Source organism: Lichtheimia ornata, assembly GCF_029851405.1.
Source record: "Lichtheimia ornata isolate CBS 291.66 chromosome Unknown scaffold00003, whole genome shotgun sequence".
Lineage (NCBI taxonomy): Eukaryota > Fungi > Mucoromycota > Mucoromycetes > Mucorales > Lichtheimiaceae > Lichtheimia > Lichtheimia ornata.
Window position 1 is genome coordinate 1115311 of NW_026695323.1, and position 23126 is coordinate 1138436.

A 23126-nucleotide genomic window follows, 5' to 3' on the forward strand; every position below is an offset into this window, starting at 1 on the left:
ATTACTATTATATCATACTATGGCCACCATCGTGGATACACGTCATCTACTTAACTGTATAGTTAGCATACATGTTAAATAAACGATACTTATTATCGCTCAATGTCGTGCTCAGAGAGAAGATTGTCTCTTCAGAAAAGGCCCAATTGGCGCTTTCAGTAGAATAAAGTTGATACAATTGATTGTGTTTTCATCATAGCACGTATACAAAGAGCAAACAGTGAATGCAACTTACCCATTAAAGCAAGATAAATGAAAGAAAGAGCTGTGGAGCATCAGCAGGCGACACGTTGCTCCCCTTTTTGCAGAGCCGACCGAGTGGCTTACATCCCCGACAATGGTGGGGTTGTCGTACAGCATAGTGCGTAAAACGATCCTTGCTACCATAGTCTTGAATGTACATTCAAACAAGCTGCGTAGTCTATTGAATACATTTCATTGATGATTCATTGGCCATTTTCGGGGGAAGAACAATCAGCCAAGATCAACAAAAAATGGGTCATTGTAGTAGAGCGAGACAATGAAGATGATGTCCTTGATACGCATCATATCATGCTACCTATGATAGGGGAAAACGACCCACCTTAGCTTCATTAGACTCCTACTACCTTTGACAAGAGCTACATAGCCTCTCATCTCGCACTCCCTAAGCCTAGGATACCATAACCATAGCCACATGTCACTGAAATCGTCGTCATCGGTTAGGATAATACGTTTCTTTGTTACTGATTATTGATGACTTTCGCATACTATGTACAACTACTACATTGCCATATGGGATTTCATTCTGCTATGTGAACCAGCATGGCTTGTGTATATCACCCATCCTATGATAGCAATCGGGTATATCTTGAAATCCGGATGAGGATCACGCCGCATGCTAAGAATGTCACCAATACATGTATCAAGCTCCTCCTTTCATAACAAGAAAAGGGAACGATTCACTCTATTAGTAGGGTATATGAATGCGGCTCTATTCTCGTACCTGCGGAAATCACGTGGTTGGCATGGGGATTTTCTGATATTGAGCTGGCTCAAGTCAACTGTATTTTCTTGTTTTCAGCTCCTCCAATGACAGCATTCGTTCCTCCAGCCCACCATGGCATGACAGTGCTCAATCGCGAAGCTTTCAAAAAGACAATTCAGACATTGGGCGTCCGTGTACCTGCTCGACAAGTCAATGTTGTAATGAAGGGTCTCATGGGGTAAGCAACCTACCGCCTCGTATGCTGATCGATCTTCCCCATGGTAACGCAGGTGGAATAGACAATTGCTCAACCAACCACGCCTACGCAATGTTGTCGACGATCCTCAAGGAAAGGAAACCAAGCTTCTCCTTTTAAAGCAAGAGGTGCTTCAACCTGAAGGTAGTGTACCATTTTTTCCCTTGTATAGAACAACCCATCATTGACCCCCGTGTACTAGATGTATCCAAGTTACCAGAGGCAGCTAGAAAGCTCATTGAAGAACATGGTGTTGGTTTCTCTACATTTGATGTTGATGTTGATTACAATTACTGGACTGCAGGTGAGCAAGGAACCGAAAATAGGAAAATGGATCAATGTGTGATTGACAATGCAATCAAGAACAAATCTTCGAGGCTGTACTTCCCGCCGGCTCTGACGCCACCCCTGGATCCTATACTCAAGTGGGCCATATTGGTAATAATGTCATTTGGGATCAAAGATTGGGATCATCATTGCTTATATATACATCATTATAGCACATATGAATTTGAAGGAAGAATACTATCCCTGGAAACAGCTTATTGGCCAAGTCATTTTGGACGTGAGTTTGTTCACATGTAGGCTTTCTTGGATGGAATGTGTGCTTAGTTCTTTTTACATAGAAAAACAAAAATATCACGAGCGTTGTCAACAAGACCAACAACATTGATACCACCTTCCGGTTTTTCAAGATGGAAGTACTTGCAGGCGAGGATAATATGGTTGCGCAAGTGGTAAGTAGGGGATTACATTGGACCAAGTGTATATACGCGTATATGCTCATATAGAGCAATGTAGAAAGAGAGTGGATGTCGATTCAAGTTTGATTTCTCCAAAGTCTACTGGAATTCTCGGTTGCACACGGAGCACGACCGATTGGTACAAACCTTCAAACGCGGAGAATACGTCTGTGAGTTTGTGGCAATTGCTACATAACACGTGGTGACTGAGAAAATGTTGTTTAGGTGACGTTTTTGCTGGTGTCGGTCCGTTCGCATTGCCAGCAGCTAAAAAGGGGGCCATTGTCTACGCCAACGATCTCAATCCCGTTTCTTTTGAATGGCTGAATGAAAACGTCAAATTGAACAAGGTACGGTGTTTACAAAAATCGACCAATGGGTGGAGGGGAGCTGTTTATTGACATTGGCATATGCTTTAGATCAAGAGTGGCATTCATACCTACAACTTGGATGGTCGTGAATTTATCCGGAGAGCGGTGCAAGATTTACAAGCGACAGCAAATAGTGATACTGAATGGAAGACCTTTGATCACTTTGTTATGAACCTTCCAGCAACGGCCATTGAATTCCTAGGTAACCATGGGTTGTAATCGTGCTGCGGGCGCTCGTGCGTTGCATTTTAGCGCGGGGGAAAGTGTGTGACCTTGTGTTCTAAACCAAAGATGTTTGTTTGCGTGGTAGATGCGTTTCGTGGATTGTATCGGGAGCACAAGCACAGATTTGATGCGGCACCTACGGCTAAGCTTCCCATGATCCATTGTCACTGTTTCACAAAGAGCCCGGAACCGGCCAACGATATCTACGAGGTAAGAAGTGATGGTGGTGAATGAGTTACCCAGATAAAAAATCAACTCGTCATGGGAATTTTCTTATTCTGTAGAGAGTGAGTCAAGTGATAGGCTCAAGCGTTGACCGTACAACAAGCAAATTGCACTTGGTCCGTAACGTTGCTCCCAAGAAAGACATGTATTGCCTATCATTCCCTCTCAATCCAGAGATCGCCTTTGCAGCAACAGCAGCAACAACATCTACATCATCATCATCATCATCATCCTGGTAATACTTTTGTACAACCCCCCGTTTTCATTCCCAACACGCTTTGTCTTTGAAGAAGCAATAACAGTGTCTAAAATAAGAATAATCGAATGTTTCACATACAGCGAGAAACGGAAGCACGAAGACACCGCAAACGAGGCACACAAAAAACACAAAGAGTAGCATTAGAATCCTGACACGACCGAGCCAACGGGTGATCTTTGAGTTTAGCAACATTCGATATTGTTAGGAAATACATATTACCCTCTATCATAATCGAAATGAATGTTTAAAACTACTTCCCATCATTTATTCGGCTTGCAGACTTTAAGGGGGGTGGAGGAAAAGGGGAGATGAGAGAGAGAGTAGCATAGCCAAATGGGTATCGGAGTATCACACAAAACCAACCCTCCTCCTTTTCAGCAGCTGTGTCATGAAACACCATGGATGACTTGTTCCGAGATGACAAAAAAAAACACACAGACACAGGCTCGTGCCACTTATTGCATTGATGAAAAACATCAGGCCAAAGTATGGCAATGCGTGTGATATTCCAGCAGGTGATTTGCATTCAAGTCGAGAATTTTACTCGGGCCGGCATAATGATAATGGGCAATTCCGAGTTCAGCAATGATATATGGCATTGCTCCACGTGTATGATTGCATATCAAAATGAGCATCTACTCCCCTGTTGTCCGGTGACCTCTTCCTTCCAAGGCAAAACAGCATACTGTAAATGAGTAGTGAGAGAGAACAGTGCACACGTACATCATCCCCTCAATATGCATCTAACCTCGGACAACGGGAATTAGGTGCATTCCAAGTGAGCTTTTTTTCCCTTCCCTTGGCTCTTTGTACATGCTTCATTATACATCTCCCCATTGTTGTAATCATCAATATCCCTTTATTGTCTTTTCCTTTGTAGTGTCATAGTAGTAGAAATCCATGCCTATAGAATAAAGGCCATGTTTTGATGACGCGGGTCACCGAGAATAATATGACGCGACTTCCGAGATGTGTGGCAAGCAAAGTAAAAGTGCACGAGGTAGGATGTGACACAGTATCGGATCGGCAACGATTCCTTAAAAGAGACAAGACACGGTGTTGTCCTGTGATGATATGGCCCTGATTATTTTTCGCGCGCAACAACCCTTGCTCCTTTTCAAAGTGGAGAAGATGGCCACACAAGACACATTTATCAAGGAGAGTGGCGTAGGGGAAAAGTCGGCATCGATTTGTATGTCGTTGTTAGAAAGGAGCCAATTCAGCCGAATGGCCGTGTGTATGTATGTGTGTGTATGTATGGTGATGATGATGCTCTCTCTCTATGTAACGGATGGTGGCCGGAAGAAGCAACCGGTCACGCTCTCTACGTCCGATCCCCTTAGTTGCTTTTCCGGGTACATGGACCACTCCTTTTTCTTATTTATAAACCCGCCAGAATTTTTGTCTTTTTCACCCCCATCCTCTCTTCTTCATTTTTCCTACATTCACTTTTTTTCCTCCTCGTTGTCATTTGTTGTATCTCTTCCTCCCTTTCAAAACGTGAAAAAAAGATGAATGTCACCATGCCTATTGACAAGACTCGACGTAAACGCCTCAAAGTGGTGAGCGCTTGTGGTGAATGCCGAAGGAAAAAGACAAAGTGCAACGGTGAATCGCCATGCATTGGATGTATTAAGGCCAAAGTCGAATGCAAGTACATTACTTCTCACAAGGCTCGAGCTATGGCCCGCCAAGCACCTGCATCAGCATCATCCACAATATCATCAGGCAGCAACAGCAGCAACAATAACAGCTACAACGTCAATGGAATGAATCCATCATCATCGAATAACAACAACAAGCCTACAGTGGAAGCTATTGAAGAGCGACTAGGTGTGATTGAAGACATTTTACGTGCATTGTTAAAGCAAGGACAAGAAAATGGAGGCACACCACCACCTCCACCTCCAACAGCATCCTCATATTCATTACCTGTTTTTGATTCCAGCGCGTCATGCGGCGGCGGCGGTTATCATCACCCGCTACCGCCGAGTACGATGGGCGGTGTGCATGCTTCCCATGTCCAAAATTGGCATTTTGCACGAGACCCTATAGCACCCACTCCAAGACGCCCTAATGGTAGTGGTTCAGCTTTCCATTTGCCACCACTCACTTCATCATCATCCATCTCATCAGCTTGCTCACTTTCATCTTCTTCATCAACAAGCACAACTTCTTCAGCATCCTCCACCAGCGGTGGACCTGCCATTCGTAATTTACTCAATGATCAAGATATCGATCTACCTACACCACCCCCAACTGCTTCTTTCCACAAAGAAGGCCATGCGTACTATCATCGTTATCATTATCAATCCGAGAACAACCTGTGATGCTGGTCATCCAGGCTTCCTCTTTTATTCTTTTATAACTCGCACCTTGTTTGTACCTTTATCCAGCCTTCTATACAATCAAATAGTAATAGGATACCCTGTCTTTATCACCCCTCCCATATTATGTCTGCAAGTGTGTCATGTGTGTGTGTGTGTGAGTTATGTGGGAAATGGAAACAACATTGAGTAACACAAAGATTGCAATCGGAAAAGCGATGCGTGTTTTTGCTTTTTGACAAGTCTAGCTATATGTACTACTACTAACAAGTAATGGTGATGGTGAGGGGAGGGAGGGAGGGAGGGAAGCGAAAGAGGATTAAAATGGATATAAGACTACTTGTACATGTGTATGTGTTTTTTGGAGCAAGGAGAAAGCTTATTGTTGTTCTTGTTGTTCTTGTTTCTCGTTGGGAGGTTCTTGTTGTCTGGGAGACTCTTGTTGTTCTTGTTGTTCACGTTGCATAGCAATGCGTTGTTGTTCCTCTTGAGCTTGTTGTTCTCTACGCTTAGCCTTGCGACGAAGCATCATGCGCTTGAAGAACTTCCAGATTTCAGTGAGGGCCATATAAAGTAAGCATGAAGCAACGACCATGCCCCATTCCCAATCGATGCCTCTGTGTCTGAAGACTCTTGTGTTGAGAACTGGAACGTAGAGACAAATGATGCAAAGAACAAAGCAGGCAGCGAATGAATAAATGAGATAAAAGTTGTGTTTGCGTTTGGTCCAAGCACTCCAAGTCCAGATGGGGTTTTGCAAATCGCGACAAGTAAAACCATGAAGGAGAACCATCAATGTCAACACCGTAAACACAGCACCACGTGCCTTGAAGACATTCTCACAGACATCAGTGTATTCGTAATTGCAATCCACACCGAGCTCGCCACCACCGTAGCCATAGACGACGACGATAAAGTTGAGCAAGCAAATGATACCCATAATAAAGCCGTAAAAGATGATGTCGATGGTGTTGGATAATGAAAAGAGGCCTTCGGATGTGGGTCTTGGAGGAACAAGCATTTGATCAGGGTGCACAGGCTCCAAACCAAGACTCATAGCAGGTGGCGAGGATGTCAAGATATTGTTGAAAAGAATTTGGATGGGTGTCATCAAGAACACGGACTTGCCGCTTTCATCAAAGAAACCAAGACCCAAGATCAAAGGTACAACTTCAGCGACATTGCCAGACACCATGTGGACCACAAAACGAGAAATGTTGGCAAAGACACGTCGACCTTCTTCAATCGCCTTGACAATGGTTGCAAAGTTGTCATCCACCAGCACAATTTCAGCCGCTTGCTTGGCAACATCGGATCCGTTTTGACCCATTGCAATGCCGATATCGGATTCCTTCAAACTTGGAGAGTCGTTCACACCATCACCCGTCATACCCGTGATACGGTTGCGTCGATGGAGGGCTTCAATCATCTTGACCTTGGTATCAGGGCTACATCGTGCAATGACCAAAGGAAGCTCTGGCATGGCATCAATTTGTTCATCCGATAACTTATCAAACTTGGTTGCCGTCATGACGAGGTCCTTGGGATACTTTTTGGTGTCATCAATGCCATAACCTTCAGGAAGAATACCAACTTCACGCGCAATGGCAGTAGCAGTAGCTGCATGATCACCTGTCAGCATGTGTACGGTAATACCAGCTTGGTGGCACTCGGCAACAGCACCGCGTGATTCAGCACGTGGAGGATCGTAGATACCAACAAGTCCCAAAAATTGCATGTCTTGCTCAATGTCTTCACGCTTAAAGGTGTCAGCAGTAACAGTCTCCTTGGTCTCAAGTTGACGCATGCCCAATGTCAATACACGTAATCCACCCTTGGCCAATTCCTCCACTTGTGGAAGCACTTGTTCTTCGAGTTCTTTAACTTGCATGGCTTCGCCGTCGTACATTCCGGTACATGTGCTCAACACGCGTTCAGTGGCACCCTTGGTAAATGCATAGTAGCTGCCATCAGGTGCTTGTGCAAGGACACTCATGCGCTTGATAGAGGAATCAAATGGATATTCAGCAACCAATTTCCAGTTGGCATTCGCATCCGATGACTTGGTCAGTGCGGGCTTGCCCATTTTAGCCTTGTGTGCAAAGACTTGAAGAGCAATCTAGAGAATGAGCATAGATAGAATCATATTAATATCCATATACATAAAACATGTCATCATCATCAACCTACCTCTGTTGGATCACCCATTCCATGGTATTCATCCGTTTCTTTGTCCTTGCGAATTTCACTCATGTTACACAAAGCACCGGTGAGAACCAAATGCTGCATGACATTGGAAAAGTCATCCTTGGTCACCACTTGGTTGTCATCTTCGCGTGTAATGTCGCCTTCAATTGAAAATCCCAATCCACCAACATTGTAGAATCCTTCACCAGGGCACCAAAGTCTTGTAAGCACCATCTTGGATTGTGTCAATGTACCAGTCTTATCCGAGCATACATTAGTGACAGCACCAAGTAATTCAAGAGCGGAGATTTTGCGAACCAATGCATTGGCTTTGGCCATACCATGAACACCAAAAGCCTGTGTAAGTGTAACAACAGCAACCAATGCTTCAGGAATGGCAGAGATAGCAGTGGAAATAGCATACAAAATTTCGGATTCTCCAATCTGGAATTTGGCAACAGCGAATACAATAATGACAGCAAGGATAGCAACACCCAAAAGGACCAAAGCCATACGATCAAGTGAGCGTTGAAGAGGTGTTTTACGGTTATCATCGCTTGTAAGGAGGCGCAATGCAATCTTGCCAATTTCCGTTTGCATGCCAGTAGCAGTGACAAGTGCCTTGCCACGACCCTTGGTCAATACAGTGCTTGAATAACTCATGTTGACACGATCGCCCAATGGGATGTCAGCGCCTTCCAAGGTATCAGATCTATCATGCAAATGTCAATGCTTACGTCAACCCAATATTTGATTTCACACTTACACTTTGTTTACTGGTACAGATTCACCGGTGAGTAAAGCTTCATCAACATCCATATTGAATGATCTATGAAGACACACACACACATACAACATTAGACAACATGGCTCTTTACAACATCAAGGTCATGACTACTTACTCAATGATACGACAATCAGCACCAACAACGTCGCCAGCCTTAAGGAGAATCAAGTCACCAGGAATCAATTCACGTGTGGGAATAGTCTTAGCTTGGCCGTTGCGCACTACTTGACTAGTGGGAGAAGCCATTTGCCGCAAGGAGTCCATTGTTTTTTCAGCTTTGAATTCTTGAGCAAAGCCGACACCAGCATTGATGAACATGATGGCGCAAATGACACCACCTTCCACCCAATCTTTAAAGACAAAGGATACAACCTACGAGTTATTTAGATAATGAACAAAATAAAAGCACATGTCACTTACCATTGCAATCAGCAAAATCAGCACCATAATGTTGAAGAATTGCTTGATCAATAATTTGACAGGGTTAACACCTCCTTCGCCTTCCATTTCATTGAACCCTGATTCTTCACGTCGTCCTTCTACATCTTGATCGGAAAGACCATCTTCAAGATCGGTCTTAAGAAGCTTGGCTACCGTTTCAAGATCCATGGTATGGTAGGGTGGGCCTTCGACTCGTTCTTCTTCAGCAGCACGTCGACGCCGCCTTTTGACGAGATTCATCTTCTTCATAATGACACTTCTTACGGAGCGTGCATCAAAGGAGATGTTACTGCTTTGACCGGTAGATGACCGGGTCAATTCACGTTGCTTAATCTTTTCATGATGAGATCGATCAACAGATTGCTCTGCAAATGTAATCGTGGTGGTATTATTATTGTTGTTGTTGTTCCTTGTATCCGAACTCATGGCATGGGTGTAAAAAGAAAAGGTAGTTTGATCCTTTTGTTTTCTCACAAAGACGTGCTTCTTTTATATATTTCGGACTCGGCTTTGAAACCAACGACAGAAGAGTGATGCGTTGTATGTATCTACTATTTTCCCGTCATGCTTACCATCTTTGGAATATCATTGGTTTCCGAGGTTTCGATCAATCGTGCTTACCAGGTTTTCGACAATTGTGAAACAAGAGCTACGCACGGGTAATCGGAACACAATGAATCAAAAAGCCGTGATGTTATGTGCTCTCTCTTGTCAACTTAGATAGGCACAACGCTTTATATCGGGGACTCCACACATTTCCGATTTGCAATAACAAATATGGTTATTGTGTGGCGCGCCTAGTGGAACCATTCACCACCGCCATCAATCATGTTTGTTTGCGTATTGTGATTATAATAACCATTGCAATGGAAAAAACGACATCCCCAAACAAAAGAGGGGGGGGATTGCATTCATTGGGTTGTTGGAAAGCATGTGTAAAGCATATCATTTACAAGTATGCATATACTCTTGCATTTGGTAGCTTGTTACCAAAAAAGGCGAACTTGGTCCAGGTGGGCGATTTTCCCTTCCTCAGCTTCTCACGAACTAAGCAGCAGCACTAGCCTGCCCTGTTTCCTCTCGTACAACGGAAAGTCTGGAACAGCACCATCAATGAATGAATATCAAAGAGGGATGAAAAAGACAAGCCCTATCAGAGAGGAGTATGATCCACGTGTATTCATACATCCATATGTTTGAGTTCCAGAACCAACACAGCACGCTTACTGATTGAATGATGGCTACGTGTTGATGACATATCATGCTTCTTCCCCCGAAGTGCACGGGCCCACTTGTTTGCCTCCGCAATTTGCCCGCCAGCTTTTCCTCTACCTTTGATACCTTACTACTACTGCTGATGTTACTATATCATTAGGATGATCTGGGAGCTGCCATTTTTCTCTCGTTAAGACCACATTTGGCGCATTCTTTATGATCGATCACCATTCAACCTATACTACATTGAAAGCATCAGCTGACTTTTGCTTTTGCAATCCGATGTTTCTTTTCATTTTCCATGCAGCAACCAATAACGTTTATCCAATGGCTATCATGTGACATCTCGTTTTGCTTTCATAATATGGATCCCTTGATTCCCTTATTCGCCGATGGATCCGTTTTGATCCCATAGAGTGGATTCCGTTCAAAATACCGAAAGCAGATCGCTAACATGTGCTACTTTAAAACGTGGAGTGCAAATGTTTATTAATTGTCTAACCAGGCGTCGGTGCATTTTCAAGATCTCAGCAGCACAGCATTTGCTGCTGCAGCATCAAAACCCAGCGCAATGGATGTGCCAAAGGGTCCTTTTCATTTTATCAAAGAATGGTGTTATAGCTCAACATTAGTTTTTGATCCCTGATCATCAAGGTACATGATACTACGACACCCCACTTTATAGCTAAACGCTTCTAAAAGTATCCAATCTACACGTCCACAAGTTATTCACGCCCCATTGATTCTTCAAATCCTTTGCTTATCATTGTTGCCATGAAGCAGAGCTGATCATAAAACTTTTACATCCCTTCTTCTGGCAGTGAATATGAGGTTGAAACATCGACTCATCAAGGTATATGTAATACGTGACTGATTAGGCTATTTACATGAAGACCATCGTGTGGCTATGCATCTTCATACATTTTGGGTATATTTTTCAGCATTGGATTGCCCGCCTTATTATCGAGAATGAGAGCACACACTAAGTTTTACCCCAATTTGTATCATCAACTCTTCTTTTGCGGCTACCAGTGATGGATCTGGTACGCGCATAGCAATTCAACTTTTTACGCAATGAAACTTTTATGTCCTTGTATAGTCATTTGATATGGAGTAGGGTAGTGTAGCATCTGGACAATGTCTTCATTGTTGACGTGCATGGAAGAAGGGTTCTTCGGATGAGACAGTGAGAGCACGTGATACACATGCAATTTTAGGATAAGCCGCTTTGGCAGCACCAATGCAAAGCGGGTTCTCTTTCTACTCTCTTTTTATATGGATATGCAACTCCCATCATGTCTTTGCCCAACGACGAATCCTTTATACGCCAATCACGGCATGTAAACCGCTCATTCTCTCTTCCCTTTACCCAAGAACTTCGAAATCGCAGGAGACTTTCCGACCAGCAACAACAACAACAGCTGCCCCAACACCATCCTTATTCGTCTCTCGATCGCATTCCTACTGTTCCCCATGACGACCAATTTGCTGAGGAATGGCCCGTCAATGAAGCCCAAGATGTGGAAGCCGATGTGTTGTTTCCACAGTATAAGATTGAGTCCCACGACCACGCTGATATGGAGGCTTTCAACGAGATGCTTGATCGAAAGATGTCGGCTGATACAGAGACGCTGAAGCTATCAAAAACATTGAGCAAGCATACCCGAAGCGATCAGAAGGTAATATAGAATAGCTCATGGGTTGTGATGCTCTTTATACTTATAGTATGTGTATAGAGTGAGATGGACGTATATGATACTCGATTCTGGATTTACACTGTTCGGCAAGACGGAGAGCCTACCCAAGAGTTTCACCAATTGCTCAGCGAGGAAGGACGTCAGATATTGGATCGAGCCCTGAAAACACCAGGATGGTGGGTGGATGTTCAATCACCAACGACGGATGACATGAAGGCATTAAGCAAGGTAAAAAAAAAGTCATTGATCTCCCTCTTTGTCTCTTTCTCATTCATCCATCTTAGACGTTTCATATCCATCCCTTGACAACTGAAGATGTCCTTGCTCAAGAACCACGCGAGAAGGTTGAAATGTTTCCGAATTACACGTTTATCTGCTTCCGCAGCTTTCAGATCGACCCTTATACCGAGCAGATTTGCCCATTCAATTTCTATATTCTTATCTTTCGACAAGGCCTTTTAACAGTAAGTTGTGCTTATTCGGAAAGGATCATCCCATTTTAACGATGACTTTTGGCGCTATAGTTTCATTTCCGTTCTTCCGATATCCCTCAAAAAGTACGACAGCGGACTGAGCAGCTCAAGACCTACATGGTGATCACGCCAGATTGGCTCAATTATGCCATCATTGATGCTATTGTGGATGAGTTTGGACCCACTATCCTTCAAGTTGAAATGGAAGCTGTGTCGATCGATGAACTTTCACTTGTGTTACGCCGATCGGAGCAAGCCGACATGTTGCGTCGCATTAGTCGTTGCAGGCGCCGTTCTACACAGCTGTCACGATTGCTGACTTCGAAGATGGATGTTATCAAGAGCTTGATCAAACGTTACGAGGACAGGGCAAATGGTGATCTTGATGATATCAGCGAGGATCCATTGACAGCAAAGAGTAAAAAGGCCTTTAGTGATGTATGCTTGTACTTGGGAGATATTCAAGGTAAATGTCAATCTTAAAAGGAAACAAGCAAATGATCCTTACATCTATTGAATAGATCACGTTGTTACCATGACGCAAAACATTGGGCACTACAACCGTATCTTGGGACGTGCACATACAAACTACCTTGCACAAGTGAACGTGGAGCTGACGGAGACTTACAGTACTACCAACATGGTCATGAATCGATTGACATTTCTTGCCACGGTGTTTGTGCCATTGACGGTGCTATGTGGTCTATTTGGTATGAACGTGGAAGTACCAGGCCAAAACTACTTGGATCTCAACTACTTCTTTTGGATCATGGCGGGCATGTCGGTCTATTGCACGTGTGCTACAGCATGGGGTAAATGGCTTAAGCTGTTGTAAATTTACAAGGGACTTTTGGGATCTATGCAACCAATAATTAGCCTAGTTTAACTACATAAACTTGCCATTCTCTCTTTTAAATGTCTCCCTTGCATTGTCGTCTTCCTTTCTTGTTTATTTTGTAACCCCTTCTCAACAATGTTCGTGACACCGTTCCTGCCTATACCCGATTGTGCTGACTGCAGCTACGAACGCAAACGGTTTATTTCAGCACGAGTCTACTTTGCATTGGCGTGTTTCAACTTTTGCTTCGTCACCACAACGAGTTTCATCTATTTCCGCCGAGCCTATCTATCAAGCAGAATACGACAAAGGATAAAAGATGACCAAGGAAGAGAAGGCCCCACGCTCGAGGATCGAATGAATTACCACACACTTGGACAACGGAGCATTTTTGGATTGCTTATGCGAACAGCAGGACACTTGATTCTCAGCACAACAGTATTATTCACCCAATCGTTTTCACGTGCATCATGCGAGCTATTCATGTGGGGAACAATGATCGGATATTATACCTGGATGTTTGGTCTATGCTGGTCGTCATATCGTCTATACCACCTTATCCGTATCAATCGCATGAAAAAGTCTTTCGCTGAACGATCTCTGCAGCATGAATGGGAGGATTGGTTTATTCGCCACAGCCATGCCGTTGAAGCTCGTCATGGCCTGTTGCCATATTGTCTTATTCTCATTGTGGGGGTAACCACTGTTGCCATGGTAGAAGTGGTTACCATGACACGTGATGGCGCACATTGTATCTACAGCTGGGGAAGCTACGTAATGGTTGTGCTCGACGTTGTATTTGTCATTGTTGTGGTCCCGTTTAGTGTATGGCATGTCTTCAAGTATAAAGACTTGCATGGTATCCGTGCCAGCATCTTGACTCAATGTATCATTGGAATTCCTTGCATTATCATGTACTTTATTTGGACAGCTGCCCTTGAACCTCCTAATACTGAACATCCTTCCATGCCTCGAGTCATGTTCGCACCAGGCAATTGGATACTTATCATGACAACCACGGGCCATATCATGTACATTGTTGTCCCATTGTTTCGCCGCCCTCATTATTATGTTTCCTCTCGACAAAGATCTCTATCACTCAGCCGTCCAATTGCAATCACCAACACAACGACATTGTCTCATGATACCGGTGCCAACAATCCATCTATCGGCCATTATAAAGTAGAATTGTCTGCTGAATCATTACGCAACGCTCTCAACGATCCTGAATCAGCTGATGCGCTCTTACAACTGGCAACAAAAGATTTTAGCGCTGAAAACGTCTTATTTTACATGGAGTACTTGAGATTGGCAAAAAAAGATACCTTACAGTGGTCAGAGTGCCTTCAACTTTACAAGACATACATCCCTGACACTGCTCCTCTCCAAATCAACATCACCGGAAAAACTCGTAAAGAGCTCGAAGCCGCCATGAGTAACCTGAATAAGGCTCCTCCACCTAATCCATGCGAAGGATCTTCTAGTAATCCATACAAAAACCAACAACAGCAACAACAACAACAACAAGAATTCGTTTCCATCAGTATTTTCGAAGCATGTAGTGGAGAAGTCTTTTGGAACATATTCACCAGCGTCTTTCCAAAGTTTGTCCAAGACCATCAAAACCCATTTCCTTGATTTATACATATTTATACATACTACTAGCAGCTAATAACAATACTCTTTGTACCACTAATAAACCATCAATACCCTTCTTGCAATGATCCATGGTTACACATTTAATGTAATATGCATGAAAACAACATCTAGCTTGATTTGCCGGCATCTTCCCTAAGAGTGACAGTCCGGTTGACCACAAGACGAGAAATAGCCTCCTTTGTATTGCCTGCAACCACCTTTGCAACATCCAACTCGGTATCATAGTCAAGGCAGAAGTAACCTGTACGCACAAACTGCCATCGCATGCTTTCCTTGTTGTGGCCCTCGGTCTTTTTGATCCATTCCTCAATCTGTGAATAAATGCCAACAGTAGCCAAAGCGCCCTTGACCACCTGAAGCGAATCGGGATTGATATCATTCAAGAAACCACCTTCAGCATCATCAGGATTGGCATGCTTGAAGAGAGGTTCGTACAAGCGCACTTCATCAAGTTTGACAGGGGATCCATGTGCAGGTGCTTCACCCACCCAGTGAATATAGGTCTTTGGCTTTTTGAATTCACCTTCGTTCTCATAACGGCACACAAGTTCGGTCACCTTGCCATTGGCATCCTTCTTCACCTGAACACATTTGACAGGGCGAGGAACATGCAAAAGACCCACTGATTTGCCTGGAGCAAGGCGGTAATAATCTTTGGAATCCACTTCACGGAAATCAGAAGAGTCAATGTAAAAGGTGTTGGTGAAAGGAATCTTGTGTTCGCCAAACTCGGGCTTGCGAGGCATGTTGGGGACTTGCACCCATTCCAAATAATCATCCGCCAAGTTCTCAATGGTCACCTTGATAGGATCCATCACAACCATAGTACGTGGTGCCGTCTTGTCAAGGTAATCGCGAACCTTGCTGTCGAATCGTAAAACGTCGATTGTGCTCTTAGCTGTAGTCACACCCAATTCCAATACAAAGCTGTTGATGGCTTCTGGTGGCACACCACGGCGTCGAATACCAACCAAAGTATACATACGAGGATCATCCCTATAAATCAATCCGTCAATACCATTGTGTGAATACCTTAAATAAATCCTAAGCTTACCATCCATGGACATAGTTGTTGGTAACGAGCTTGAGAATCTTTCTCTTGGACATGATGGTACCAGTGACATTCAAACGACCATATTCCCACTGCACAGGCTTGTAAACCTCGACAGCATCGCAAAGCCAGTAGTAACTCTCACGTGATTGTCTGAACTCGGTGGTGCAAAGCGAATGGGAAATGTTTTCAAAAGAGTCGACCAAGCAATGGGTGAAGTCGTAAGTAGGATAAATGCACCATTCAGAGCCAGTTCGATGATGAGGAGTGAAAAGGACACGATAAGCGATCAAATCCCAGAACTGAGGATTGCCACTTTCAAGGTTCATCTTCATACGGAGAGTGATTTCACCTTCCTTGTAACGACCTTCCTTCATCTTTTGGAATTGTTCAAGCGTTTCTTCAATAGGACGATCACGATGAACACAGGCGGTACGTGCACCACCATTATCACCACCACGATGTGCGTGGATCTCTTCACCGGTACACTGACATGTGTAAGCAAGACCCTTCTTGATCAACTTGACGGCAAGATCATACAACTCGTGGAAGTAATCGCTGGAATAGGTGATCTTGAAAGGTTCAAAGCCCAACCACTTTACGGTCTCCAAGATGGACAAAAAGTACTTTTCTTCCTCTGCCTCGGGATTCGTATCATCGTATCTCAAATAGCAAACACCATTGTGTGCCTTGGCGTAACCAAAGTTGACATTGATAGCCTTTGCGTGGCCAATGTGCAAGTAGCCATTAGGTTCAGGAGGGAAACGAGTATACACCTTGCCACCAGTAGCCTTCAAGTGCTCTTCCATCAATTCAGGCTTGATCTGCTTGTTGCCGCCAGGCTTATGAAGCTTTGCAAGTTCGCCTTCGAAGAAGATCTTGGACAAATCCACTTCCTTGGTCTCTTCCTTCTTCTTTTGCTGCTGCTGCTGCTGCTTGGCAGGTTCCTTCTTCTCTTTCTTCTTCTTTTGAGGAGCATCACGTTCATCCTTGGGACCCAACAATGCAAGGAATTGAGCCTCGACTTCGTTCTTGACGCTGACACCATCTGCCCATCGAAGCTCAGGCATCTTACGAGTAGTTGCCAAGGTAGGGCCGAGTAAACGATAACGATTGGTGACAATGTTCTCTTTGTTGGATTCAATGTACTTGGCAACGGCATCCTTGATTTGCTCAGGGGTGACAACAACACCTATTTCGTTATGTATATCAATAAACAATTCTCCCCCATATTCGATCGATCCATCCCTCCATTCAACTTACCAACACCAGCTGCAGCATTGAATTCCTCCTTGTTGATAGGTTCCTGGACATCTTCAAGATACTTGATCGCGGCTAGAAAGAAAGAACAACGTGTGTCAATATGGTCCTATACCACCAGTACATAGACACCACTCATACCTGACACCTGATCAGCCGTCTTCAAATCGCCAGCCATGATGCTGTTCACAATGTAGGCACGGTGGGGAAGAGCATCCTTGGTAATGGTGGACGCGAGTTGATACAGCAAGTTGCCTTGATCCTTGTCACAACCAGAGTCGCGGACATTGGCTTCGTCAATGACAGCCTCGAGGAGTGGTGCAAGCTTTTTGTTCTTGACAGTGTCCTTGGCCTTCTGTTCAGAGAGACCAATTTTGACAAAGACGGCTTCCATGAGGGAATAACGGGTAGTGGTGGAGGAGGAGGAGGAGAAAAAAAGAATATTGTGGTCAGCCTGAACCAGCGCGGCTGTCAAGTTGGGATTTTGGGACAAAGCAATCGTGACTCACTTCGGCTACGGGATTCAACCTCTTTACTGCTGCGGCTCTTATCAAAAGGTGATAAGCATGCATAATCCCCTACCCATTAAGCACCTTGACTCAACATTACACATATTAAACTATACCTGGTGCATCTGATTATGCTTTGGGTTGACATGCTGGAACTCCCATATGACAATGAACGACAAACTCCTTAGAATCATTTCCATGCTTTTGAAACCCCCGCCGCTTTCATTATGAAGAGGACAATGCTAATAAAGAAGTATGTTTACAATGAACCTTGTCATTTGATCCTGCAAAAGTACCCAACCAAACGTTTTATCCTACAGTCATTGTTACCCAAAAAAGACACAGCCCCTTTTCTTTGGGTTATTATTATGGTCATAGCCATCACCTACAATGGCTCTTTGACCCTCTTAGGTTTCCATCTTGCTATGGCACCCATGTATGACGTTTATGCTTATGCGTGCCTTTGATGCATGGTGGTATCATGATGATGATGCCTCAACAATGGCAAGAGATACAATGATCATTACACTGGTCCCGTAAAAAACGATTTGCCATCCTCTCTTCCTCAAGAACAATACATGTAGTAAAAGCCTTTACAATCAGCAGACAAAGACAAAGACCGTGTGGTTGTCCTGTGATTGTTGTTGCTGGGTAATTGATGTTCCCATGGCAACAGCATTTTTATTGCCTGATACTCCTCCCCAAACGACATTGACAGCCAATAGCCAATACCCATGCAACCATAATCTTTATTATTACTAGGCCGCCAACTGGCTCGCTTCGCTCGCAAACGTCGATTTTGTGTGGAACGGCTTATCACTATGTGTGCTGCAAATGACCCACTCACCCACTCATCCGCTCATCCCACCACCCATCCATCCACCCCCAAATGAGATTCACTTTACTTTTACATAGTGACTTACATGTTGCTTTTATTCTTTGCAAGGATTCGCTTGGAAGTATTCTGGAAGATATCTGTTGCGATGGCGATGTCTTATCTGGGTTTCTTTTTTTGTATAATTGACTTGTATACTTGTAATAATGCGGTTGAGAGGAGAGATTCTTTATGCGCGAACATACATGCAATGTAACATTTCATTTGATTGCTACATGACCTCCCTTTGACGCACCCTTGTACTTCCAACACACTGAATCATGCAATGAGAATACCGAAATGTCATTCAGAATCACCCATAGCTAATGATTACTGCTATGTTCTTCAAATGAGAGTGATTTATTATCGATAAGGAAAGGGGGAGTGAGCAACAATGACTGTAATTCTCGTGCGTCATTGTCATGCGAGAAAAAGTATCCTTCCTTTGGGAATCGATGGGTAAGAATGTGGGGGAGCAAACAATGGATGTAATCTGATGCGCCATTGTGATGGGAGAAAAAAGAGTCATTTCTTTGAGAGCATGAAAAAGAAGACGCCCTCGTTCGAGACATCCACCTGCTGATGTTGACGTAGCTGTCATCAACATCCCCTTTTTCTTTTGACACGCCCATGCACTTCCATCACACTGAATCATGCAATAAGTTTAATGAAATGCCATTCAGGCTCATTGATCGTTGTTGATAACTGCTATAAAATGAATTCGGTTTATTAACGATAGGGGAAGGGAAAATAATCAGCGAACGTAAATCTGATGCGTCATTGTGATGTAGGGGAAAAGGATCCTATCATTTGGCCACTTGCAAAAAAAGCGCACGCGTAAAGAGGAATAAGGGGGAGCAAACAATGGTTCCAACTTAGTGCGTCATTGTGATCCGAGAAAAAAGATCCTTCCTTTGAGAATGTGAAAAAGAACGCCCGTGTATGATACATCCACCTGATGTTGATGATACTGGTGTTCTGGATCCTCGTTATCTTTTCTACTTGGATCTACTCCTTTCCATTTTCACAACCCCATATAAGCATGATTTGACACGGACCATTTTCCATCACTTTCTTCTCGCTCTTTTCTCTTCTCTCTTCTCTATACAATCTTACTCTCTTGCTCTATGTATTGCTCTATCACGAAGCGCTATTCTTACAATCAAGCTTTGCTGTTACTCTCCAAGACTGCTGTAGTCCTCTACTATCACTCGGTGGTCCTTGCTATTACTTTCAGTTGTGGGTGTCATGTTCTTTGATCCATGGTCCTTGCTCTTGCCATATCATGTCATTGGGTCTGACAACAGGCAGCAGTCATTGTTGTCGCGTCGTCATCAAGCAGAAAGCGTGGGTGGTGTCATGGTCTCTTGGTATTGGAACCTTGGTACATTTTGTCTACGGCTCTTGGTCATGCACACTATTGCACTGGTCTGACAACATGCAGGCGTTATCTTTTATGGTGTTATTGTCATCAAGTGAAGGATTCTTTTTGCTCAAGTCGACGGTCAAGTTCCTTGTTCATGGTCCATGGCCAAGATGGTGGTCAAGTTCCTTGTTCAGCAAGGATTGGTCTTATTATTTATTCGGTGTCCCTCGTCTCCACTCGCCTCCGCCTTTCCCCTTTCCCCTTTGCATCCTCCTCCCCAGCAAGGTAAGTCTGTCAAGTTTGGATCTTAATGTATGATTTATACTGACATCTTGAATAGCAGGGAACATAAACAACGGCACAGCCATCCACGGCCCCCCTACGCTAACCACGTAGAGGGGGTCGGAGCCGGGTTTATCCTGGCGTTCTCTGCTTGCTGGTCAGGTGGGGGTAAGTAATGGCATTTGGGTGTTGTGATCTTTCATTATTGATACTAACAACCTTCTTTTACTATGGTTCCTCTTCCGTGATCTCTTTGGTCTTCGTTTCCTTTTTGGTTATCGTGTTCCTTTTATGGATTACTTCATCTTATCAACATTCAATTATTTTAATAATAAAGATGTAAGACGAGGATGAATAAGGTATAATTCGAGTCTATCAATGTATCAAACGATGCGTAAACCGATACGCCGTCTGGCTTGTGCTACATCACATTGGCTGCCTTTGGTGAATTTCGCATGACGAGATTGATGGTGAGTCGTGTTTTTCTTGTCTGTGCTCCCCCAGCATTAATCACCTTTTATAAAGTCTTCCCTCAATATCAACAGCACTAGTCAACAAGTCGCATTGTCATAATGCCGCTCTCAGATGTCTTTAATCTAAAGAAGCAGCTCATTGCATATGGCTCTCACCACAACAACAAGGTCAATGTCGCTATTCACATGGTCTTTGTCCCCACCATTTTCTGGACTGGTAATGTCGAAGCTACTATACAATACTCAAGCATAAACAAACTCATTCTTTTCAGCTCTTGTATTTGGTGCCAAAACGGGACCTCTTGTGAGCACTGCTGGTTTACCCAAGGTACTCAAGGATGTTGGGCCCAACCTTAGCTTCTTTACCGTTGCTGGATACAGTCTTTATTATACGATCCTTGACCCAGTTGCATCCGTAAGTAAATCCAATGTCTCTGTATGAATCATACGCTGACCCGTAGCATTCTCTACTAGTTGTTGTACGCTCCTCTATTGTATGGCATGTGCTATTCAGCTACTCGCTTCGAGAAAACCAATCCCAATGCTATGAAGATTGCCTTGGCAGGTCATGTTGTTGCATGGATCTTTCAATTCATTGGTCATGGTGTAGCAGAAAAGCGTCGTCCCAAGCTCGTGGATAATTTGGTACAAGGTTAGTAGTAGTAGTAATGTATGACGCATGATAAAGTAATCTTTTGCTGATGGCTTCTTCCTCCTTTAGCCCTTGTCTCTGCCCCTTATTTTGTCTTTTTCGAAGTCTTATTTGCCCTTGGTTATCGTCCTTCGCTTCGTAAACAAGTTGAAGTTGAGGTGCAAAAAGACATTGCCGAGTTCCGCGCCAAGCAGGAAAAGAAAGCTCAATAAACCATGTGGAACCATTTCGTGTAACAGAATAGTATCTGCTGTAATCAAATAAACTTTACTGACAAACAAATCAACTTTGCCCGGGGTGAAGAAATGAAAGGAAAAAAAAACTATACTACGTGTAATAACATAATGAATAAGTAGTGTGTGAGTGAGTGAGAGAGGAGTGAATAGTACGTATACTAAGATGAAGCTAAGTTACAGGGTGGGGTTTGGGAGAATGGGTGGGAATATTGATGCATGTCTTTTTGGCACATACGCACAATGCTTTTATCCGTAATGCCATTGTTGTTGTTGCTGTTGAGCGGGAATCTGTGCATGTTGCATAGATGGCGATGCAAGCTGATGTTTACCAGGTTGCACATTATTGCTCTCATTCTCATCGTATGCATTAGGTGGAGAAAATACAACATTGGATTGAGCAGCACCAGCAGCAACACCGGCACCAGCGGCACCAGCGGCAACCATAGCTTGTCCTGGAATGGGCGACGCCACTTGTTGTTCAGGTTGCATGGCGTAAGGATCGTAATAAGGTTGCTGATTATAGTATTGTTGCTGTTGTTGTGGTGGAGCAGTGTAATAGGCACCTGAAATTGCAGCATCGGGATAGCTCATGGCAGGATTGACAGCTTGAGAAGACATGGGAGGTGAATAATAGGCATCCATTGCAGCTGCTGGAGGAGGTTGGGGTGAGTATCCTCCATTATGATAATACTGGTCGTCGTAATGGCCTTGATTATGATGAATGTCACCTGCAGCTGCAACAGCAGCAGCTGCCATTGCAGGAGAAGGTCGCGACTCGTACAAATTATCACTGTTGCCATTGGTATTGTTACCACCATTGTTATACTGGAATCGATCGGCACGTTGTTGGTGTCTTTTTCTACGACGAACAAAGAGAATAGCACCAGCAAGGGCACCCACAGCTACAACACCACCCACAACCGATCCTGCAACAATAGCAGTGGTGTTGTCACCATCATCATCCGATTTGGGACTAGTACTACTAGAGGAAGAAGCCGAGGAAGATGATGTTGCTGAATCAGTGGACGAGGAAGAGTCATTATCATCCGTTTTGGATGATGTAGGTGTTGGTTCCTTAGAAGAAGTGGATGATGGTTCCTCTGATTTTGAGCTTGGCGTGGGATTACTCGATGATTGAGGTGTGCTTGGTTCAGCAGACGACGAAGGCTGAGGTCCATTAGAGCTGGTAGGATCGGCAGAGGATGTTGGTAGTGCTGAATTATCCGATGTTGCTGAGGCTGTATCTGATGTCGAGGGACCCACTTCAGAAGATGATGATTTATCTCCATCATCATCGCAAAGGAAGATACAAAAACCCTCTGCTTGAGTAGCTAGTAATGCTATCAATATGAACGATATCCAAATAATCTCGGTAGCTCTAAGCCGCATTATACAATTGAATCAATAAAGGAATGGGTTGGGAACAGGAGGCTAAAAGAGTGATGAAGGGAAAATAAAAGAAAGAAGAAAGGAGAGAGAGAATATCAAGAAGGAGAGAGAGAAAGAGAGCAAAAGATTCGGTGAGCATGTGTAATTAAAATTCGGAAGGCTACCATGATTTGGATCACCGTCAACAGCGTGGCACAAGCACTATTAATTGAATTGAGGACTTTTTTTGTCGGCCCTGTACTCAGGCATCCCCGACCGATCGTACGTGTCTTATTACATGTGAGAGACCCCAACGCTCAACACTCATCTTTCGATAAAGGTCATTGACTCATCCATTTTTCATCGTGTCTTATAGGATATCATT

The 23126-nt window shown here is 43.8% G+C and overlaps 8 protein-coding genes across 8 annotated transcripts; 5 read left to right on the plus strand and 3 right to left on the minus strand.

Annotated features, from left to right (window-relative positions):
• Positions 1-1071: 1071 nt before the first annotated feature.
• O0I10_001403 (uncharacterized protein) lies at positions 1072-3026 on the plus strand (the record flags this gene model as incomplete). The annotated part of the gene is made up of 11 exons (XM_058481500.1): positions 1072-1205; positions 1267-1367; positions 1426-1527; positions 1587-1661; positions 1724-1788; positions 1850-1960; positions 2025-2136; positions 2192-2316; positions 2386-2539; positions 2648-2772; positions 2847-3026. 11 exons carry the CDS (start codon positions 1072-1074, stop codon positions 3024-3026), a joined length of 1284 nt encoding a protein of 427 aa, XP_058348138.1.
• A 1531-nt stretch (positions 3027-4557) lies between these two features.
• On the plus strand, positions 4558-5376 carry O0I10_001404 (uncharacterized protein; the record flags this gene model as incomplete). Its single annotated transcript, XM_058481501.1, has 1 exon — positions 4558-5376. One exon carries the CDS (start codon positions 4558-4560, stop codon positions 5374-5376), a length of 819 nt encoding a protein of 272 aa, XP_058348139.1.
• A 376-nt stretch (positions 5377-5752) lies between these two features.
• Positions 5753-9214, minus strand: O0I10_001405 (potassium/sodium efflux P-type ATPase, fungal-type; the record flags this gene model as incomplete). The annotated part of the gene is made up of 5 exons (XM_058481502.1): positions 5753-7492; positions 7564-8272; positions 8327-8389; positions 8463-8719; positions 8768-9214. The coding sequence occupies 5 exons, from the start codon at positions 9212-9214 to the stop codon at positions 5753-5755; spliced, it is 3216 nt and encodes a 1071-aa protein (XP_058348140.1).
• Positions 9215-11298: 2084 nt separating this feature from the next.
• Positions 11299-13008, plus strand: O0I10_001406 (uncharacterized protein; the record flags this gene model as incomplete). The annotated part of the gene is made up of 5 exons (XM_058481503.1): positions 11299-11682; positions 11740-11928; positions 11985-12164; positions 12225-12639; positions 12695-13008. The coding sequence occupies 5 exons, from the start codon at positions 11299-11301 to the stop codon at positions 13006-13008; spliced, it is 1482 nt and encodes a 493-aa protein (XP_058348141.1).
• Positions 13009-13494: 486 nt separating this feature from the next.
• On the plus strand, positions 13495-14649 carry O0I10_001407 (uncharacterized protein; the record flags this gene model as incomplete). The annotated part of the gene is made up of 1 exon (XM_058481504.1): positions 13495-14649. The coding sequence occupies one exon, from the start codon at positions 13495-13497 to the stop codon at positions 14647-14649; it is 1155 nt and encodes a 384-aa protein (XP_058348142.1).
• Positions 14650-14777: 128 nt separating this feature from the next.
• O0I10_001408 (glutamine-tRNA ligase) lies at positions 14778-17375 on the minus strand (the record flags this gene model as incomplete). The annotated part of the gene is made up of 4 exons (XM_058481505.1): positions 14778-15666; positions 15725-16913; positions 16985-17056; positions 17123-17375. 4 exons carry the CDS (start codon positions 17373-17375, stop codon positions 14778-14780), a joined length of 2403 nt encoding a protein of 800 aa, XP_058348143.1.
• A 3209-nt stretch (positions 17376-20584) lies between these two features.
• Positions 20585-21349, plus strand: O0I10_001409 (uncharacterized protein; the record flags this gene model as incomplete). The annotated part of the gene is made up of 4 exons (XM_058481506.1): positions 20585-20702; positions 20758-20900; positions 20960-21137; positions 21207-21349. The coding sequence occupies 4 exons, from the start codon at positions 20585-20587 to the stop codon at positions 21347-21349; spliced, it is 582 nt and encodes a 193-aa protein (XP_058348144.1).
• A 270-nt stretch (positions 21350-21619) lies between these two features.
• Positions 21620-22762, minus strand: O0I10_001410 (uncharacterized protein; the record flags this gene model as incomplete). Its single annotated transcript, XM_058481507.1, has 1 exon — positions 21620-22762. One exon carries the CDS (start codon positions 22760-22762, stop codon positions 21620-21622), a length of 1143 nt encoding a protein of 380 aa, XP_058348145.1.
• Positions 22763-23126: the final 364 nt, after the last annotated feature.